The 23,347-nt window shown below is 37.0% G+C and overlaps 1 protein-coding gene across 2 annotated transcripts in view; it reads left to right on the top strand.

Moving 5' to 3' along the window:
- SPOCK1 (SPARC (osteonectin), cwcv and kazal like domains proteoglycan 1) overlaps nucleotides 1–23,347 on the top strand; it is a 519,494-nt gene that overhangs the window by 239,753 nt on the left and 256,394 nt on the right. For both annotated transcript variants that reach the window (XM_087924354.1, XM_087924355.1), the window contains exon 4: nucleotides 18,703–18,817. In XM_087924354.1, coding sequence (XP_087780480.1) covers nucleotides 18,703–18,817 — 115 coding nt within the window. The remainder of the gene's footprint in view (nucleotides 1–18,702; nucleotides 18,818–23,347) is intronic.

The raw sequence follows: 23,347 nt of genomic DNA, 5'->3' as shown, positions 1-23,347 counted from the left end.
TTTAAAATAGTAATATAAAATTCCCATAACCAACACCATTAATTCCCCACAAAAATTAACCCAGTTGCTCCAAATATAAAAATAACAGCAAAACATAGTCACTATGTATTATGAATTAATTTCTTACCAGCCTGGTTTTTCTTCTCTCACATTATTTATTTTAACTAGGAACCTTTGTCAAAGAAGCTGCCATTATTCAATTTGTTATCATTATTATAATATAGACTTGAAGGACAGTTATTTTACAGCATCTTGAGGCTGGATATCTACTGGTCCCATTGTATTTCAATTTCGAATGTTGACTTTGAAAAGTGCCAATGTGAATGGTAATAAGTACATTTTCCTTAGTGTAATGGTTCTGTGTTACTGTCATATGCTATAGTTTATGTAAAGACAAGTTCTGTAACAAGCAGATATTGTTTGAAAAATTCTGAAAGGAATAGAAAGCAGTCAGTGTACTTATTAGCTTCCACATATAGAAGGTGCATTAGCAAACAAAGTAGTAAGAAGTGTGGTGGAATATCAACTTTTAGTTTAGAGTCTTGAATTTAAGGGAAACTAAAATGTGTTTACAATATGTACCTGCGCTTCTTAAAAAAACTCCAGTCTTAATCTCAGGATAATAATGCAGAAGGCTAGATTTTGTGGCAGGAAAAACTCATGGTAGAAAGAACTCTGGACCACTGGGATTTTCTAAAAATACATGATACTGAAATTGTAAACACAAACAGCTCTGTCATGCAAAAAAAAATAAAAAGGAAAAATGAGTGAAAGTGCACAAATGGTACAAGGTATTAAAAAAAATTGCTTATACTCCATGAAAAATCCTGAAGTTTGAATGGTGTATCAGATGTCTAGAAGAGAGAAAATGTTCCCTTAATCTGCAAAATAGGGAGAAGTAGTATCTGGAGAACTACATGGAAAGATTGTAGAGTAAATAATAAATCAGTCTATAAGCACCTTAAAAATAATGCAATGACTCTAGAAGTCACCATGAATAAGGCTTTTTTTTCAATATGCATTTTATTGTGCACCAACAGAAGTGCAATTTCCAAACCATAGAAAGTAATAATTCCAGTATGTTTTGAATTAGTAAAATCCATCTCAGGTGGGTGCCAGATATTACAAAAGATTAAGCAGATACAAACAGAAGCATACAATCAAAATGAGATGGCTCAGATATTTGGAAAGTAACTTGCTCAAGGGATTTAGGAAGAGGAAACTGGATGTGTTTAGCCTTGAGAAAAGATGACTGAAAGAGTGTGTGATTGTTCTTTTCAAATATAGAAATATCTCAATGGGACCTTCACTGAATAAGGTCATGAGCCATATTAAAGTATAGGACATACTATCCATTACAGAAAGGAAAGAATGTTAGGAAAAACTTCCTAATGACAGTAATAGTTATCAATGTGACCAGTTACTGAGAAATATAAGAGATTTATTGGATTTATTGGAAATATTGAAGTGGAAACTGGACAACGATTTGTGCCTAGAACAGCTTAATCCAGATTCTTACACCAAACACTGGGTTGAACTTGATGGCCTAAAACATCAATCTTCCAAGGATTCTAAGATTGCCAATATTTTAAGAAACTCATTTTCTCCTAAGTAGGTTTATGTCAACATTTTCTACGCAGAGTTTTCTCATAGGATCCATTCATATAAAAGCAAGTTGTTGAAAAGGATTATCTTTTATGTAATGGGATACATTGATGTATATGTCTATGCTATGTTAGGAGCAGATTAATATAATATATCATATAAGCAGATTTATGCATGTATTTTGACTTATACAGTATTCTAGGATCATGATATATCAGGCAAATGACAATTTTACTATGAAGAAATTTAAAGCCACATTGAATGAAGGGTTGATCTGCATGGATCATGAATATATTATTGAATCATATATCATAAGAGAATAATAAATGGAGCTGAATGCTGTTGAATTCAACTTTTATGACTTTTTTTCCTCACTAGCCATAATTTTCATTTTTATTATGATTCTTCATCTATTACACATTTATTTGCATCAGTTACATACTTGGGTAATATGATAAAACACAGGATAGACATGCATATACAAAATTCAGGCCATCCTTGAAAGCCACTCAGAATGTAAAATAGAATGCAGTGGTGCATGCAGTCATGGGTGCCTATCCATGTAACATCTCAGTTGTGCAAACTGGATTAGTTTGTAGTTTCCTTCTGGGTGAAATTAAAGTGCTGCTTATTACTTTTAAAGCCCTATATGGCACAGTGCCAAGTTATCTGCAAGACTGTCTTTCCCTAATGACATCAACAAGTCCCATCAAATTAGGTAGAGTGGCCATATGCAGGGGTGGGATTTTACCAGTTCGCACCTATTCGCTAGAACCAGTTGTTAACATTCTAAGCAGTTCAGAGAACCGGTTGTTAGAAGAAATTACTGGCCGAATCCTGTAAGGAAGGCAGGAAGAAAACATTCTGGTGTTGTTGCTTACAGAAACTGCCTCTCCATTAACCCTTATTATATTCTTGGCAGGACTAGACTTCCTGTCTCAGGAACTTCTCTGGAGTTTTTGTCCCCTCCTTTGCTGGTACTTTGCTTGTGTGGAGTGACCATTCAAAGTTACAATGGCACTGAAAAAAGTGACCTATGATCCTTTTTCACACTTACGAATGTTGCAGCATCCCCACAGTCACGAGAGACCAGGCGAGGAAATGCGAGCCTCGATGTGAGTGATGTTGAGTTGGCCACACCCACCCAATCACTTGACCACCAAGCCACACCCACCCAATCACATGACAATTAAGCCACACCCACCACCTAAGCCATGTCCACAGAACCGGTTGTTAAAAAATTTGAATCTCACCCCTGGCCACACTCCTAGTTGCTTCCTTTAAACATTTCCATTTTATGGGAGCTAGGAAGTGTCTCTTTTCTTTGGCATCTGCTGCCATATGGAATATCCTTTCCCCTGAAGTTTGGCAGGTCTCTCCCCTCCTAACCTTCCAAAAATTACTGGGATAGGATAAGATAACTGCATGTTGGAAGCTTACCTTGGTGCCAGGGTTTTGTTTTAATGTGTAGGGTATAATTATGGTTATGTTGTTTCATTACTGATACTGTTGTAATTCTTGATTAGGTGGCACCCATAGTTTGATATGAGTAGCTATATAAATGTTTTAAATAAACAATCTAATTTTGGTGTTTTTGACTACAGTTGACAAACTGACTTAGGACTGGAAAGCAAAATTATTTAGTGAGCATATAGCATGTTTTTGCTATAAAGTCCATATAAGGTTGAGCAAATTATAAACTTTGAGGTAGAAATTGCAAGGGAATAATAGGATAAACCTTAGAACAGAGTTCACAAAGTAAAGATAACACCTAATTCCCACAAAAAAAAACCCTTGGGAAAACAAATAGAAGATTATACCATGTATGTGATCTGACAGTAATCCTTATGTGATTTCCATGCCTGTTCTAATTTTCATCCACCATGAGAAATAGAATAGCAAATTGTCAGAAACAGTTATCTATCCTACTTGACATAAGGGACAATTATATCTCCATACTGCTTTTTACTATTATTTTTTGGCTTATATATGAATCTCTCTGTTTCTGACAAGAATGCTGAGCAAATTTTACCTTTTGTTGGGAAGAAGGCCAATTGCTCAGATGGTTCCTCAAGAGGAACTTAATGTTTAGCAACTTATTCAAATATGATGCTTAAAATGCAACAGCCTTTTGAAAGAATGAATTGTCACTTACCATCACTTTTCCTGATAAAAGAGGCTTATTAAGGCCTATTAAAGTTTTGGAAAAGTGTTTCCAGACAGAAGGAGCAAAGACACAGTTAGTATTTTAGTGTGCAAGTATTTTTTTCTGAGTATATACAGACTTATGACAATTCAGCAACCTTTCAAAATTATGACTACCCAGCTTCTTCGCTTTCCATCCTGCCCGCCTAGGTTCCTTGGGTGTATTTCTCATCCAACAGGGGTTCCCACAGCCCTTTGGCCTGCTTCCTATCCCACTATGTCCCATTCCTTTGGTTCCCACACCCCATTTATGTCTTCCAAAGATCATCTTTTCCAAGGAGAAGCAGCCCTCCTATACAGAAGCTGCTTTGTGTCATTCTAGAAGCAGGGATATCTTGGGAATGGCCACAAGTTTCGGATCTCAAGAATCATGACCATTTCCAGGATGGCACCACAAAGCTTCTATGTAGAGAGGCTGCATGACACATCAGCTGCTTCTCCTTGAGAAGGGAATTTTTTGGAAAAGTTAAGTGGAACAAGGCATGACAGGCAAAGGAGGCTTAAGAATGTGGGGTACAGGACTGGAAGCTGTGCAAGTGGTGCCTTGCGGTGAGGAAGGCCCTGAGAATTGGGGAGATGCTAATGGTCTGAGTCTGTACCAGGCCTCCCAAGGCTTTCCTTAGCCCCTAAAGACCCCCGCCTACTTTGCTTAATGACTTGCATAATCAATTAGTTACTTAATAGGGAGAACTGGGATAGTGGTTGTTAAGCAAGATGATCATGTGGGTACAACTTATGATCATAATTCTGGGCTCAATCATTTCATAAATCAAGGACTATATGCAATATCTGGTAGCTGGCAATTGCTAGAATTAAATATGCTATGTGTTGCTACAATCACATGTTTGTAAATAACTGGAATGTGTCTGTGTAATTTCTAGTCTCCAAAAACCAACTGGCCTCCTGTAAGAGAACATTAATTCTGCAGGGAGGTCAATTTTATTAGACTCTTATACTACATGAAAATATGTTTGGTTTTGAATATTCATGGTACGTAGTAAGCTCAGTACTGAAAATGAAGTGTGTTCACATAATGTTGTATTGTCTTTAACAGTCCTTTTAAGTAGCAGCTTTACTGAACGTTTGTGAGGTTGCATTGATTTAAAATAAATAAATAAAATGGTGGCTGTGAAGCCAAAGCAAGTAAATAAATCACCTTGAAAATACATTATAAAGTTCTGCTGACATCTATTTTAGAAAGCCTTTGGGAGTATTTATTTATTATCACCCTCACATGAATGAAGAATAAATTTTGCAATGTTATTCATTTAACACATGACCTACAGCTACGGTATAGACTAATGTTCCGAGTCTCCAATGGATTTCTACCATTTGAATTTGAGAGTTTTTCTCTCAGTTCATATGTCTTATTTCGTAGTCCTGATCCATAAATATGAAATATAATAGAAAAATGTCTCAACCACTATGATTAGTTCTTTCTCACAGAGTTCAGTTCAGTTATAGCATTTTGTGATGTCCAAGGAGGAATGGACACAGGAATTTGGATTAACCATAGCAAAATGGGCTGTTGTCTCTTCATAGGAAAAGAATTCATAAGACAGTTCTGTAATGTAATGGTGTATATTGTGTATGCAGATACATATACACATACATACATATTTCCATGTACTGCTGCTGAGGATAATATGTACTTGTTGGTCTTTATTTCCCAGTTAATTCAAGAGCTCTGGGAAGAACTTCAGAGGATTTATGGGTTTAATAAAAGGCTTAGGAAGTTATGAATAATAAAAGGTCAGCTAGAAAACAATGAAGAAGAAACACTCAAGTAATGGGTGAATTTTACGTTTTAATGTTAAAGTAAAAAATTTCAAATAAATTGACTTTAGGGAGAAATTTGACACATGCAAGATAGCTGACCTTTTCTTGGCTTTGAGCCAATGGTAACACTCAGTAGGTTTGGGTCGACAGAAAGACTGTTTTTGGTGAGTTGTTGATCTTGCTTCCATCCTTGACATATTTGTGATTTTTTTTCTGATGGCTGCCATCTGTTACAACATTTTAGATATTTATCTGGTTGTATTCAGTGAGATTGCCTTGACATGGCAGCTGAAAGACATGGGTGGTATGTCTTTCATGATGTGGCTCTATTTCCTACCCACCTCCTTATGACTTTCTGGTAGGAGTTATATAGCAGAAATTTTGACATCCCAGCAAAATGGAGTTGCTTTGGAGGCCTTGCACCATCATAGGCAGCTGGTTCTTTGCACAGTGTAGCTTTTCTGGGAAAAAATACCTGCCTTATGTTTGAATCAGAAAAAAAAATCAAAGAACTTGCCAAGCTGAGAGAAATGAAAGGTTTTATTGTGAACTTTTCTGGATACTCCTCTACAGCTGCTGAATGGAAGTGGGGTTGTAAGGAGCCTATTTGTTATGACAGGAGGAAATTGGTTGAAAGATAGATGAAATGATGGGTGTATAGCCAACAACAGAAGTTCTCCTTGTATAAGATATGTACAAAACCAGCTATGAAGTGTTTCTTATATCCCTGTGATTTGTTTAAGTGGTCAGACAAGGAGATCCAAATTGTTCAGAAAACTGAAACAGTTCTCCCATGAGGAAATACCAGAAAATGTTGGGCCTTCTTACCTTTTGGGGGGGGGGGAAGATGAGGAAGAATGTTAATATAATTATGGAAACTTACGGTATTATTATTATTGTTGTTGTTGTTGTTGTTGTTATTATTATTATTATTATTATTATTATTATTATTATTATTATTATCTCCATAAGACACATTTATTTCCCCCCAAAAAAGTGGATGGATATGTCTGTGCGTCGGTGCCGATCCTTTAGTAAATAGCAGCCAGGCCGCGATGGCAGAGTCCTTTTACAGTGCTGAACCCCACCTCTTCTATCTTTGTCACTGCCCTCTTCTTCTGTCTCTTTTCTGCAGTGCAGGAGTCAATAGACAGAGCTGGCTCCGCCTGATTTTTTATGTGTGTAGAAAGTACCAGAAAAATAGATTCTTTACAAGTAGTTGGAATAGGAAAACATGCAGTTCTACATACTTAAATTGTGCCATATGCTACTTCAAGAGGTTGGCAATGGGTACTAATTTTAAAATTTATGAAAATTTATGAAAATAAGGCTACTGTTGGTGATCACTTAGCATGATGGGTATAACTACGGTGGTGTTTCTCACAAATCAGTTGCTTGGAGCAGGACAGGATGTTGTTGTGCTTCGCTGTTGTATGTTCACCTGATCCAAAACATTGATTTCATATCCCTAAAGTCTTCTGTACCTTACATGTACAGTTGTCTTTGGGCCCTTAGCAGGGGTGAAATTCAACCACCTCGCACTACCTTGGGAGAGGTGGTAGGGACGATTTGAATTGGTTGGCCCCACCCACGCCCACCCACCTTCTTCCTTTTAGAGACTGAGTCCCACCAAGCCACAACCACCAAGTCACGCCCACAGAGCTGGTAGGGAAAATTTTTGAATTTCACTCCTGGCCGTTAAGGTACTGAAATGAGAAAACTAAATGGAAAGAAGCCAGACATAAATTAAGATCTGATACTGGAATAGAAAACACAGTATAGCTAAAGATTTTTGTCTAAGGCTCTGCCATATTGAGTCATTAAGTGCTCTGACTTCTTGCTTATTTGAAACTGAAATTAAAATTGGCACGAAAATTAGTATGGATTGGCCTACTTGCAACAGGCTGTATTTAATTAGGTGGAGGGTTGGATGTCCCATGTCCTGGACACACTTCTCCAATGCACACTAAGAATATGCTGGGACTGAAACTTGCAATATTTCTAAGCCACCTTGTCTTGTGCTTTCCTTTATTTTGCAAATAAATGCTTGTCTACAGATATAAAAAAAAAACCCTGTTCTATTCTGACAGCATCTGACTAATCATGTATATAATGGTGACATATACAATTTCCTTATAGAGGATGATGGTCTCCGCAAAGGCAATATGCATATCAATAGGGGGAACCTTCTACGGATGTGGGGAGGATAATTAATGAAATCCCAGTCAATGTTAAAGGGCATTTCTTTTGTGTGAGATAGCAAAATTTGTTCCTTTTTTTGTAAGAGTAAAGATAGTAAAGAAATTGTAGCAAACTATGTATCATAGCCAGGATACGTTGCCATGCCATCTCATAATGGCACTTACCTGCATTGCTGAGCAAGACCTGCATGAATAATTGTTTCAGCTCTTTTTTTCCCACTTCGTACTCTGCATATAAATTTTCAAATGTTCATGTCAGAACTTTCACACTCAGTGTTTTCAGTTATAAGAACTAGGATAGCAAAATTCAGGATTTCTTTCTCTTTCATCTTATTCCCATCATCTTTCCCAACAGATGATGAACATCTGCTCCTAGTAAATGATTAATGGAGAGTGATTTATCATTAGCATATTTCAAAAAAATATATCTTAGGTTCCGTCATAGATGAGGAAGATGATGTGTTACTGTTTTCTGTATCTGTACCCTAGCATAGTCCTTCAAGGTGTAAACTACCAGTTACTATTAATCCTATGAAAAGTAGACCATTATTCTTTGCTTCTGTCAAAGCATATCCCAGGCTAAGGAGATATAATTTAAGTTTATGTTCTTTGCTATGCTTATACTTACTTTTTTTTAAAATAAAGTTTTATTTGGGTTTTCACACATACAAAATACAAGTAAACATCTTTTTTGAAAATAGCATGGTCCCAGGTTGAACTTCTTTATACAGACACAAAACTCAATTTCACACTCCTTTTTGTATTCTATTCCATATCTTATACTATTTTACATTTTCTATATAGCTTTTCCCCTCTTTTAACTTTCTCAATTTTATTTTGATTATCTCATCTCAATTCAAATCATTATATTTATATTTTTGTCTGTTCTGTTTCAATTTCATATTATCTTTACTCATTAAACAATTTTTTTCCTGTAGTTACTAATTGGAGTATGACACCTTTATATCTTTTAATTACATCCATTCAACTCTCATTTAAACTTCAATATATACCTTAAGGTATATATACCTTCAATATAATACATAATACATAACTTCCAATCGAATTCTGCTTGGTACATTCTTACAATACACACTATATTCTTTTTTTAAAAAAAAATATTGTAAATATAGGTAATTATAAACCCTCATTCCATTCCAGTTCAGTTCTATCATTAATAATCATTAAAATCTTAACATCTTTAACACTTCTTTTCAATTAAATATCATACTTCCTTAAAAACACATATAATCTCCATAATTAATTTTTCCCTTATTTCTCTTCATGTATGTTATATAAATCATTAAATATACCTTTTGTTACATTTATTTATTGATAAGCATTCCACTGAATTACGATAGCTATTTTATCAGACATTTTAATCATACTTGTTTCATATTTTCTAAAATTATTTCTGCTTCTAATATAACCATACTATTTTATGTACCTTTGCAGATTCCCTTTTTCCATTAACTTTTCACCCATTATCTCTAAATAGGTCCTGTGTCTCTATATTTTGCTTCTGTCCTTTATAACTTCTTTTCCTTTCTTTCTTCCCTCTCATCTTCTCCCTCCCTTTTTACCCCCTTGTTTCTCTAGTTCTAATTCTCTCTTCTGCATTTCCTTCTTCTGTTGCTTTCTGATTTTATACTTATTTTTCACTCTATTTGGGGGGGGTTCTTTTTCCCAATCTTAAACTTTCCATTCTCTTTCCCCCTTTCCTTTTTCCCCCATCTAAGATTACTTGTTCATTAAAGATGGCTTCTTCTTTGTTTCAATCTTTTTGTTCTGCAGGCATTTCTTGTTTCTCGTAATTCCAAATCTCCATTTCTAAAAACTGAAATATGAAGCCAAAAGAACCTCTCCCTTCTTGTGCATCTTCTTTGTACTTTTTAAGTTCCATTTTCAGTTCTTCTAAAAGTGGAGCCATTTTAAACAGTTTTAAACAACCACCCGATTGATATCTTCTTTTTCGACTTTCTCTTCCTGGGGTTTTTGTTGCAATATTTCAGTTAGAATGTATCTTTTGGAAGTCTTGTTGAGATTTTGCTGTAAGTTCTTTTTTAATTCCAGGCAGTCTCCTCCCTTCCAGATCCTACCCTGTTATTCTTTTTCTCTCCTTTCCTGTTTTCAAAAGCTTTTAATTATCCAGAAATCTTTATTATCCCTTTGACTTTTTATTTTCAGCATTAAATGCCTATTGATGTCAAAGTTGATTTTTTTCCAATTTCTTGCTTAAGTCTCTTAGCTGTCAGTATAGGAAAAGGAGAAAACCAAATCTTTTCCCTTTTCTCTCTCCTTCGCAGCTCAAAGATCTTCTTAGGGAACAATGTTATTGTTTTTTAACAGTTTCAATTCCCGGGTACCTTATTTGTTGCTTTTTCTGTTTGACCCAGTCAACCAAAACTTTCTCTTCTTATCTTCCTCCTGCACATTCTTTTCCGGTCGAGTTCTTCTTTGTGGTGGCCATTTCTGATCACCGCTGCAACCGTCTGCAGGAAAGGGAGTAATGGCCAGCTGGGAAGAAGAGATGCGGCTCTCCTCAACACTCCAGGCAGTCTCCCCCCTCTTCACCACCTCTATGGGGTGGCTTAGCCCGAAACCAGCCGGCTCAGGGTGCTCCAGCGGCAAGCACGGATCGAAGTCTCAAAGAGACGAGGTTTTGGTCTGTCGCTGAAGAAGCTCAAACCGGAAGTCCCTCTATGCTTATACTTACTTATGCAATAGAACATGTAGCAACCAGCATGCAATTGACATAAATGTTTAATGCCTTCAAAGTCTATGGAGATATGATTATGGAGATATGATTAGTTAAACAGCTGAATGGAAACTATTTACCAATAATATATTTTGATACTTGACATGGCAGCTGTATAGTTGAGCTGAAGGGTGAGAAAAGTTGACTCTTTGGAAGACATGGGTGTGAACGTTAAGGCGCTATTTCCTACCCACCTCCTTATGACTTTCTGATAGTCATGATAGGCGTTATACAGCAGAAATTTTTGACATCCCAGAAAAATGGAGTTGCTTTGGAGGCCCTGCACCACCATATGCAGCTAGTTCTTTTATACAGCAATATCAACAATCATAAATAAGAACAGCAATGGCAACATTGTTCCATACATCCCACAGGAAGCTGAGCGAATGGTCCTGTGGAGTTATATTATGAAAGGCAGAGTTTCTCAGGGCAGGCTTTTATATCAACAACCAATAACTGCCCAGCTTCAGGGCTCAAAACTGCACAAAAAACCCCATTAAGTCATGGGAAGTGCAAGAGGAGAAAAATGCCAGTATTAAACTGCAGTGGGTATAAGAAATGGCTATATTTTCATGCTGACCAACAACTGCCTGAAGTGGCTTCATCCTAGCATGGAGTGAAATTTGTTGTTTTCCTGTGCTGTGTTGCATGTCTGAAATCCTTAACTCACTGATAGAAGAGAATATTTGTAGCACAGAGTTGTATCTCAGAGTTGAATTGTGGGGTCCCTCGTACTCTCCAAGCTTGGTTGTTTTCTTGCAGACATTTCATTACCAAACCATGATGTTACCTAGTTTGATAATGAAATGTCTGCAAGATCACAACCAAGCTCAGAGAGCACTATGGACCCAACCATCTTTAACTCAAGTATAATCCTACAATCTATTTAATCCAGTGTCTATGAAACATTGCAAAATTCTTATCAGTAGACCTAACTGTTCTGACCCAAACCTTGTTCCAAGAAAACAATCACAAAACAGAAGTAACAGCAAAACCTTTTAATGCTTCTTTATGAATTCCATTCCTTCACAGTTAAAAGCCTGTTTCAAACTAATCGTCTCTGATAAGAACAAGCCTTGCCAAGGTTGTGCAAGGCTGCTAAGAATACTAGATAAAGTTACTAAGAAGTATTTCAAACACAAAGAGTTTCCAAACACCAACCAAGATACTCTGAATGTCCACAAGGCTTGAGTGCAAAAACTTCTTTGCTTCCTGCAAAGAACTCTGGTTTCTCAGCTGGCTTTTACCTCTTAAGGGAGGGGCCATTACCTTGTAGCCTTACTCCCAAGTCTCCCGTGCTGCTGCCGCTGCTCTTTCCTTCGAGCAGCCCTGTGCGCACGCACACTGGGCACAGGCTCCTTGGGGACCTTTTCCTCACTGCTGCCAGCCTCCACAATCTCCGAAGGCAGCATTCCACTCCCTGATGATTCTGGCCCCATCCCTGCATCACACACAGGCCCCTCATCTGAGTCCTCGCTCTCTGAGACTCCAACTGTCTGCACCTGCTGCCAGCAAACCACAACACTAACAGGCGTAGGGTCCAGCTGAAAAAGGCTTCTGGGATAGCCTTCACTGGCCTGCCTTCCTCTTGTTGTTGTGTTTTCATTCAAAATGTAGTTTTACAAGCATAGAAGAGCTAACAATATTTGAATGGCTTTCATATGCATTTTTTATTATTACTTCCTACACTAAAGATCAGAACACAGTAATGCATCAATTTTAACAACTCCCCAAGTTTTGTGATTTATAATAGTGAAAAATGCATATATTAAAAACTTGCAGATGATTTGAAAAGTGGAATCAAATGCAACTCTGCTTAAATAATGCAAATGTTTTAAAGTATAAAATTGCCAAACTTGGCAATGTGTACAACTTAATAGTGAATCCCAATTGTAGATTAATGGGTTAAATGAATCTGTTATTCAGTTAGGTTAACTCAAGTTTCCCCAATCTGTTATCTTCCATATGTGTTGGGACTACAACTCCCAGATTTCCGAACCAAGAAAACTAACAAATCTGGAATACAGCTGATTTTTAAGAAATTTAATCTTACAATTTCAGTGGTATTATGCTGCACATGAGAGCAGTTTACCCTCTAAATGCTGCTTTTGCTGCTGCTAAGGGGTATGGAAGTAGTATAGAACTTATTTATGATTAAATACATAAATTAAAGTTCCCTTGTTTATTCATGTTTATTAGACCTCTGAATTAACTTCCAATATTAGTAAACAGGAATTTAGTCTAAATGATAATTTGAACATTTGTATATTGCAGATTTTAGGACCTTTGTTAGTATGTGGATCCAGCAGGTATTAAGCTACATGTAATTCCTGATTTGAAAGACCTGAATATTTTTATGTAAATAAAATGGTGCAGTTTAATCTATCCACTCTGGATTAGTTGTTTGCATTACAATTTGGAGGGTCACCAGGTTATCCTTTTTATTAGTTCATCCTACTAGAATCCATTTAACTCATCATGAGGAAAATAGTGCTACCTGCTGGCTGACATCAGTACATGCTGCACCAATGGCTGAAAATTGAATAGCTAGTGAAAGGAACTTCTGTATATCCAAGTCTTCCAGATCCCTGATGTCACTTGATATGTGCAGTATTTGGATTAGAACAAAAGTTGCTTTGGAATGCACAGAGACATTCATGGCACCAACCTATAACTTCTTAAAGCAATTGCATCTTTTCCTGGGATTGTATCACTGCCCTTTGCAGATGCAGCAAGATTCTGGGAAAGCTGTTTGGTTTATGTACTTGCAGATAAGTGCAACCTCCCCCACCACACTCTGTTCTAGAGTCCAGTTTTCCCTTCTTGAAGGAAAGGAAGGCAATCCTACTGAAAGTTCAGTTTCGATGTCTAAACAGCAAAGTTAGAACTAAGCTCAAATCTCTATTCAATACAGACAGTCTGTCAGTCGGATCTCCAGCATGGGATTTTCTTCTCATGCATGCTTGCTATCAGCTGCCATAGTAACTGGTGTGGGGCATAGCATTTGGGTTTGGGAAGAATGCTGGTGAGGAGAAGGCCCATGTGAACTAAAAGGGAGATTTGCTCTCAAGAATTACTGCACTGCTAAGTGGAGTTGTTTACACCCAGTCAAGGCCAACTGTCCTAGAACTCCAGGTGGGCAAAATACCTGAAGATGAGCTTCACATGACATTATGTGGGACATGGATTGGACATTCAGCATAGGATCCTGGGGCAAGGGATTTGGGAAAATTTTCACTCTGTAGCTTTCATACTTTTTAAATCAGATCTTGCCTTGCTTTCGCTGCTATCATTTCAAACTCAGTAAAAGTACCTCTTCTGTACTTCAATGGAGTCGGGGGTTTTCTCTCTTGGGTTTTAAACAGAGGCAGGCCTGACACAGTCTGTCAACATCTGAGATGGCAACATCAAGGCCACGCCCCTGCGTGCCTTTTCAAAGTTGTCACAAGGTAGGCATGGGGAGGGAGTCAAACAGGCTGCATGGATGGGTGAGGGATACTGGGGGTTACATTGAGGGGTGGGACAGAAGAGTGAGGAAAGAAGCAGCAGCATTTGAGGCTGGCATGGAACTAAGGAGTCCAAGGCCCATAATTCTTTGCTGGAACAAGCCTTCTTAGAGGGCAGGGCATGCCAAGCCCTCATAATCAACTGGAAGGTGGAAGAATGTAATGCTGACTAAACCTGTGTCACGACATGACAAGTCGAGAAAAGGTAAAGGAGAGTTTCTCTACCGACAGCACGGTCTCTTTCCTTACTGGCTAGGCTTGGAACCATGATACAGGAACTTACGACCACAATTTGAATAAGAATTTCTATTCCTAAGCAATAGAGTTAAGTCAGTCGTGTCCAATTTCACTACCCTTGTTGCCCCAATTGTTTAGCGAACCACTGTAGTTGTTAAGAGAATCACATGGTCAATATGGCTTCTCCCACTGACTTTTCTTGTTGGAAGCTGGCTTGGAAGGTCACAAATGGCAAGCATATGACTCTGGGATGCTGCAATTGTTGTAAATACTCTGTGAGGGAGATAGGAAGTTAATAAGTTTGATATATAAGTAAATCAAATAATGTGCTGATTGTGAAATGTCTTGAACTTGATCATGTGACACTGGGGATGCTGCAATGGTCTCATGTGCAAGGCCTGGTCATCAGTCTCTTTTTTCAGAGCCATTGTAGCTTTAAAGGGTTGCAAATTGAGGATTACCTGAGAATATGCAAGGAACTTCCATAATATCTAGATGGGTAGTAAATGATTGTTTGATTATGTATCATCAAGTCATTGTCAACTCTTAGCAACCACACAGATAGCTTTTCTCTATCATAATTTGTCTCTAACTTAGTCCTTCAGCTCTTCCAATTGTTTATTTTCTTTAAAAAATCTGTATTGGTAGGGAGATTGGGTTCTGTGAAATGGATGATTAGAATGCAGTATTACAAACTAATTCTGCTGACTGACTGCAGTTTGATTCTGACCAGTTCAAGGTTCATTCAACTTTCCATCCTTCCAAGGTCAGTAAAATGAGGAACCAGATTGTTGGGCTTAAATACTGACTCTGTAAACTGCTTAGAGAGGACGGTAAAGCACTTTGAAGTGGTATATAAGTCTATTATTTTTGCCATTTTTTGACATTATCCCATTTAAAAAATAAATACATATTCAAGAAGGTGCTAATGTATCTTTTCATTTCAGCCCCTTTCCTATTGACATGTTTCTATTGTTGTTTGTGTTTGAACTCTGTACCCTAAAGGTGTAGCATAAGCTAAATGAACCATTTTATATTAAACCTGCTATTACAATACCAGCAAAACATCAGTAAGTTGCTATATCTGTCAGATGTGACAATATTTTAATTACCATGTATTGGGAAAAACCCAAATCAGTGGCTATTTTTCTTTCTCTAAAATTAAAACAGTAGGCCAAACTAAATACAATACTATTAATTACACAAGCCCAATAACAATGTAGTGCTACATTTACCATAAAAATAGTATTGTAACACAAAGGTAATTAATTGTATTTTATCAATAAATACAGTATTCATGAGTTTGTGTGTATGTGTATGTATGCATGTATGTATGTATGTATGTATGTATGTATGTATGTATGTATGTATGTATGTATGTATGTATGTATATGGTATTCAGCTTTGTTTGGGTATTTTCCCATGTCATTATAGTTGTGCTTTTAAAGTTGTAGCAACGTTTCGGCAGAATCTCATCTGCCATCATCAGGCTTGTGTATTGTGTTCGTCTGTGAGTCAGGCTTCACAGCCGTTTCTGTTTTAAATTTGGGGCTAGCCTACGCTGTGCCAGAATGGTTTTTTCTTCAACCTGATTGGTTGGGAGTCTTGGTCTGTGTTTATTGGTCTTGGAGTTTGCTGTGCTCTGCTTGATTGGTGTTTCTAATATCTTCTGTCTGTTTTGTAGCATTTTTTGATTGGCTGGCAACATTGTGTTTCCTATATTGGAGGCTTTTCGTGCGGCTTGGCTTCAGGTAAAAGGACAACTATCATTTATTAGGAAGCTAGGTTTCATCTGGGTGCCTGGTTGGGGTGTGTTTGAGCTAGAGGTATTGGGGAGGGGGGTCTGTTTATGCCCAGGTGTTTGCTTGGCTTGTGGTGTGGAGATTTTTTTGTTTATGAGTGCAGGCTTCCAGATAATTGACAGTCTGGTGGAGTCATCTCTTCTATTCATGCTTGCTGGTCTTTTTTCAATCTCTATGGCTTCTCTGATAATACTGTAGCTGGGGTTTTCTTTAGTGGCTAGGGTTTTGGTGCCATTGAAGTAGATGCTATGACCTGTTGCTTTCATGTGTTGGACTAGTGAGGAAGTGTGTTCCAGCTTTTTTACTGCATTTTTGCACTTATTCTTCTATTGGTCTGTCCAATGTACGTGGCAGGGCATGATACACAGGGGACTTCATATATTCATATTCATTTTCCAGGTCAATCTTACCTTTGGGGTTTCTTAGGATGGCTGCTATTTTTCTGTCTGTTTTGAGGACAGTCTTGATGTGATGCCTGTGTAGTATCTTACTGATTTTGTCTGTAGTGCCTCTTATGTAGGGCAGGACACTATTCCATAGGTCTGTTCATCTTCTAGGTCTCCATTATGTCTCAGTGTGTTTTTGTGGATCGGGCCTGTGATTTTGCTTTTGTGGAAGCCGTTGGCTGTCAGTACTTTAGTCAGGGTGCATAGTTCATTGTGTGTATCTTGTCTGCCAGGCATTTGGTTCTGGCAATTAATGTTTTGGCCATGGAGTTTATCTGTGCTGGGTGGTGGTGGGATTGGGCGTTGAGGTAGAGGTTGCTGTGCGTTTTCTTCTGGTATATGGTGTATCCTAGTGTACCATATGTTTTTTTGTAGATTAGTACATCTAGGAATGGTAGTTGTTTGTTTGTTTCCATTTCCATGGTGAATTTGATTTTTGGGTGTGTGCTGTTTAGGTGTGTTAGGAAATTTGTTATTAGGTTTTCTTTTCTATGGGGTCAAACCACAAATGTGTCATCAATGTATCTTAGCCATATTTTGGGTTTGTCGGTGGTATTGGCTAGGGCTCTGGATTCGAATTCTTCTATGAACAGGTTTGCAATGACAGATGACAGTGGTGATCTCATAGGGGCTCCTTCAATTTGCTTGTATCTTTGTACTTTGTATATGAAATATGTGTTGGTTAAGCAGTGTTCTGCTAGTTCCATGAGGTGTTTGGGTGGTTGGTATTTATTTTTGATGATTTCTAGGGTTTCTTTTATCAGGACTTGAGTGAATAGTGAAACCGCGTCAAAACTTACAAGCAGATCTTTTTGTTCCACATGTAGATCTTTGATCATTTCCAAGAGGTGGTATGAGTTTTGTACATGTGAAGCTGCTGCTTCAGCATGGGGCTGTAGCTGCTTTGCTAGGTATTTAGCTAGGTTTTGTAGTGGTGCTGCTCTAGAGCTGTCTATGGGTCTGAGAGGTATGCCTTCTATGTGTATTTTGGGAACACCATATAGTTTGGGGCATCCAGAAGATTTTTCTCTTGGGATGATCATCTGTTGAATCTCTTTGCTCATGTGGCTGGTTATAATTTTCTTCTTGGTTATTTTTTCCAGATATGTGGTTGGGTCCATGTTTATGGGTTTGTATGTGGAGTCTTGGAGTAGGTCTGTCAATTTTGTTTCATAGTCTTTTCTATCCATTACTACTGTGGCATTACCTTTATCTGCTGGAAGTATGATTATGCTGCTGTCATCCCTTAGGGCTTGCAGGGCTTTTAGTATGTATGTATAAACACACACACACACACACACACACACAAATTTCAAATATTATTTGCTAATGAAGGTGATTTTTAAGTGTATTTTCAATACGGATAGTATGTCCACTCCTTACTAAGGTTTGTGTGTCGTTCTAGCTCTAGATGAAAGTGGAATGTTATGCTATGGTTCATTTGAGAGTTATGTCAATAGAAGAAAAGCATATATTTTAATAACACAAAATTGCTAAACATTCAGGATCAGGAATTGCTATATATTTAATTATACAATAGTAATTATTTAATACCTTGGCATGTAATTGCTATTTCAACAGATATAGAAAAAAATTATGCAGGCCAGTATTCTATGCATGACAGGCTTGAGGAATTCCATGAAACATTCTTCTTTATTAACATTAGTTAAAAGCAATTCTAGGATGCCAAAGCTTAGAAAATTGAACAGTAGAACTGATAAAATATTCCCTGCAATTTTGGCTTGGGATGATGATAAAATTAGATAATTTTTCTTCAAACCGGAGCTATCTTATTTTTAAAAAAATGTAACATATTTCATTGTCTAGCCATAGGAAGAAGGCAGTGGTAAATAATGTCTTTTGAACATTTTTGCCAAAAAAAAAACACCAAAGCCCACAACTTCTCTGAAAAAGTAAAATCTGACTTGAAGCATAGGGCTAGCTTAAAGCCCAAATTAATTAGTTTAAAAGTTCATTGAATGACCTTGACCAGATGACAATATCTGAAGAACATTCATCACACAGAATTGGGAGGTCGAATGGGTTAAGTACTTACAGCATTTCAAAAATAGCTGAGAAGTGGTTTTGATTTTTAACTCCGTATTTTGACTGAATGAAAGGGGTAATCTTCTAAACAACTTCTTTGTGTCTTGTTTTTCATAGCCCTTGACCCATCGAAAGATCCGTGTTTGAAGGTAAAGTGCAGCCCTCACAAAGTGTGTGTCACTCATGACTATGAGACAGCCACTTGTGTAAGCCGCAAACAGTTGGTACACAGGTAAGAAGCTGTGATTTATGGTTTCAATTAAGTATCTTTGTTCAGAATATCACATTTCTAGGTGATAATATTAAGTGAGGAAGAGAGAGAAGAAAGGAACGTTCCCCAGTCACTATCAACTGATTTACCTTGTGAAAAGCGTTACAGTGCTAAGCACTACTGAAATTTTCTATATTGGGCTTGTAGCTAATTGCCTCCCTGGTACTGTTATTTTGAAACACAGAGAAACCGTATGGCAATGATCATTTTTGGAGGGTGAAAAATATTTTCCTAGGATTGGAGCTACAGTTGGGTATTGAGTAGAGCTGTGCGTTGAGAACTTTTCTGCCCTCAACAAATGATTTCCAATGAAATGTGCTATTTGCAAGCAGAGGAGTCGATGAAATGTCATCGCTTCTGGCTCAGTTCTGTTTTAAAGCACACTTTCTCAATGAAAGAGGTTTCCAGGCATAATACAGGAGATTTGCCAGAGGTTGCAAGAACTGAACTTCCCTTGTAGTTCCTATTCCCTATACTGATGCAAAACAACTGAAGCTTTCTCGGAGACCAAAAGACAAATTCACTGAAGATATGTTCTGTGTGTTTATTCACGTTGTACACACAGGCATATTAAAAGGTTTGGCTAAGTTCCCAGGTAAAATATCTGTCTCTCTCTAAAGTAGAGATGAGAGCTTTCAGTTTACATATAGATAAGTGTTTGTTAGAAACTTCAACAAAGGGGGAAAAAAGGCAAAATGTTTGTGGCAACATCACAACACAAATCCAGCTTTTTGTACTTGTATCCTGATGTACTTGTATGTGTGCCAAAAACAAATTCTTTGTGTGTCTAATCACACTTGGCCAAATTAGTTGTGTGTCGAATCACATTTGGCCAAAATAGTATTCTATTCTGTTCTGTGTCAGAGGCAAGCACATAAGCCTTGGGATTTGTGCACATGCCATCATTTCCGTCTCTTTGTGGCATCTATGACAGCAACACTGACAGTTACATTTATCTAGAGAAGTGGGGTATTATTATTTTTCTCATTCTACTTGTTACTTTCCTATGGCAAACAAAATTGGTGAACATGCAAAATATTTCCATCACTCCTAATCTTCAGGCTATCTGATATCCACTCTGTCTTTAAAAAAATCAACAGGGTACAATGTTGAGTTCATTTTTAGTCCTTGTCTGCTTTTAAAAACAGAGAGTTTGTGTATTACAAAGCCATATCTATATATTCTTTCTAGATCAGATTTTAAGTTTTCACTTAGCATTTCCATACATTCAGTTTTCCGGTTAGAAGGTCTAACTCTTTTTTCCTCTCTCTAAATAGTATGTGTAGCATGCCAGTAATACTTGAAATATGACAATAACCTATATTCTTTTCTTGATGCTGTAATATTTGAGAATTGTAATTATTGTGTTAGATGATGAAAATGCGAGGGGGAGAGTGGAAAATGATGAAAAGCAAAAAGTGTTTGATTTTATGAAAGCCCAAGAACTGGAAATTCCTTTGTCAAGGACATAGCTAAAGACTTTTGGCATGAATCTCTGTTTGATTAAGGTCAATTTGATTTAATATTCATTATCTAAAAGCAGACAACCAGAGGCTTACAGAAGCCCACTAATATATTTCTCTAGCAGCATCCTTCTTGTTACTTTTTTCAACTCCTAACAATAGTTTCCCAGTGATATAATGCTGTGAAACCAAAGATTCTATGGAAACACAATTTTTTTTAGCAATTATAATCCCATAAATTTTCTAATCATTATTTGAAGGCATTCAATTCAAATGCTTTCTTTAATATTTCAAATTCTCATTCCATACAGTTTCATTATTTCTGGTTTTTAATACATGTCAGAGAGGCAGGGGATTTTCACCACACCATGCATAATGCTATACTTAATTTAATGTATTATACAGACATTAATGAATATATTTAATTATCATTCATGATCATGTGAATAGAAGTTAACATCAGGAAGGGAATTAGGTACAAGTAAAAAAATCTAAGAATCTAAGAACACCATGAATATTAATCGTTGAAAGCGTTGTTCAGCAATGAAATTTGGACACTGTTATAAAATTTTGGAAAAAAAATAATTTAATTTCGTTAAGTGCTTTCTCTAAACCCTAATAACCTGGATAATGGTTTTTATGGCATTAACTTACCAATTCCAGACCTTTTCTGAATTTTCAGGTTTTATGTGCATTTAAGGTATACATCATGGTAACAAAAGATACATCTATTTAATTTCCTACTATCATCCCTCTAAAACACACAGCAATGTATATCTCTGCCATTTGGTTTAACATTTAATGCAACTAATATAATAGTCAATGAAAGTTTACACTTGGAGTTAATATTAGAATATAAATACAATATTATATAATATGTTGTGTTACTCATTATTGCTAAAGCAATGAAGCTTAATATATTCTATATCAGGGGTTCACAACTCTCAATCTGTGGACTGGCACTGCTCCACGACATGCCGCCAACTGGTCCATGCAAACAAGTGAAGCTCCATCTGCGGAATGCAGGCAGCCTGCAAAACCACGCCCCCACTGGTCCATGGAAAAAATCCTTCTCTGCAGAACCAGTCCCTGCTGCCCCGAACATTGGGGGCTGCTGTTCTATATGATCATGAGAAAATTGTTTTGGAGTCAAGAGTGGGGAAAAGGCATTGCCAGTTCTATAAAAATAAATAGATCAAGGCAACAAAGTCAAAAAACTTGTAGAGATCACAAATGTGTTAGAGTAAAATATATTTATTTTACAAGACAACCAAGTGATTTATTACAATCACTTTAGCTTCAGATTTTATGAGAAATAGTCACCTGGTAGCATATACTACTAGTAAGAATCTATGTACATTTGTAGAAGGGGGAATGTTCTGTCAAATGAAACATGATGAACTTATCTTCAGACAGATGGTAATGGAATCTGATCTGGATTCCCAGGAGGGAGGAAGTGCATTTCAGAGGAGCAAGAGACAACTCAGTTCAGATAGTTTGTTTAAGAGAAAAGGGTGAAAACAATGGAAAGTACACAACAATGTTGGATTATGTGGTGTTCTTTTAGCATATTTTTGCTTATTGATCTGGACAAGTTTTTTTTATTTCAAAATTACTCAATAGCTTGTTTTTTAATCATACCTAGGATATGACCAAGAAATAAAAGTATGTATCTATGAATTTATAAATCTTTTATAAATCTTTCATTTATTTATTTAGCAACTTAAATGGCTTCCCAACTTGAAAACACATTCTAATCAACTAAGTCTAAATGTCTGTAAATGTATTCTATAATTCTGGTGTTCCTAGTTCTTTTCTGCCTTATTCACTTCATGTTTTGGTAGCAAGAAAAACCCATGTAAGTCCCACTTCTCTTTTCAGATGAAGTGTGAGCCTTCAAAAAAACCCCACAATAAAAGTGTTCGTTTATTTTTTTGCTTAAATGTACACTAAAATTCTTTTGCGGAATCACTGTGTTTTAGAAAAGGTATAAAGAAGACAACTGCTGCAAAAACAGAGACATTTTATTGAGTTATAAAATCTTGAACAAACTTCATATTTCCTTATTGTATGGTTTGAAAATATTGCTATTATCATCCTCAAATTAACATCACACATCAGTACCCAGGATAAATATAAAGACCATCATAATATAATCTTGAAGCTTCAAATCAAATCAAATCAAAATTTTATCCTGAAATATAGCATCCTACGTTCTATTTATTCCCAGTATACCTATATATGTATTACCTTGTTTAAAAAACATATCAGAATAGCAACGTTGGACAGCACTTTTGAGGTCTTCTAGTCCGGCCACCTGCTCGGGTATTCCAGGCAAATGGCTGTCCAATCTTGAAAAACTCCAGAGATGGAACACCCACAACTTCTGAAGGCAAGCTGTTCCACTGGCTTATTGTTCTCATTGCCAGGAAATTTCTCCCTAGATCTAGGTTGCTTCTCTCCTTGATTAGTTTCCATCCACTGCTTCTCACCCTGCCTTCAGGTGCATTGGAGAATAGGTTGACCCCCTCTTCTTTGTGGCAGCCTCTTAGATATAGAAACACTGCTATCATGTCACCTCTAGACCTTTTTATTAAGCTAGACATACCCAATTCCATTTCTTCATATATTTTAGCCTCCGGCCACCGAATCATCTTTTTTCATCTTCTCTTCATTCTTTCTAGAGTCTCAACATCTTTTTATATCGGGTTGACCAAAACTGGATGGACTATTCTAAGTATTGTCTTACCAAGGCATTGTAAAGCAGTACTAATACGTCTAACCCTCTGTTAATGTAGCCTAGGAATGTGTTGGCTTTTTTTGGCAACTGCTGCACACTGATGGCTCATTTTTAAGTGATTGTCCACTAGGAGTCCAAGATCTCTCTTGCACTTATTACTATTGAGCCAAGTACCTGTGCATTTTCATACCTGTGCATTTGGTTTTTCTTGCCAAAATTTAGAGCCTTACTTTTTTCCCATTGAATTTAATGTTATTAGAAAGGACCCAGTGTTCAAGTCTGTAAATA

This window comes from Pseudonaja textilis, chromosome 2, assembly GCF_049901715.1.
Source record: "Pseudonaja textilis isolate UNSWEBS1 chromosome 2, rPseTex1.2, whole genome shotgun sequence".
Lineage (NCBI taxonomy): Eukaryota > Metazoa > Chordata > Lepidosauria > Squamata > Elapidae > Pseudonaja > Pseudonaja textilis.
This window is presented reverse-complemented; position numbering and strand designations above follow the sequence as displayed.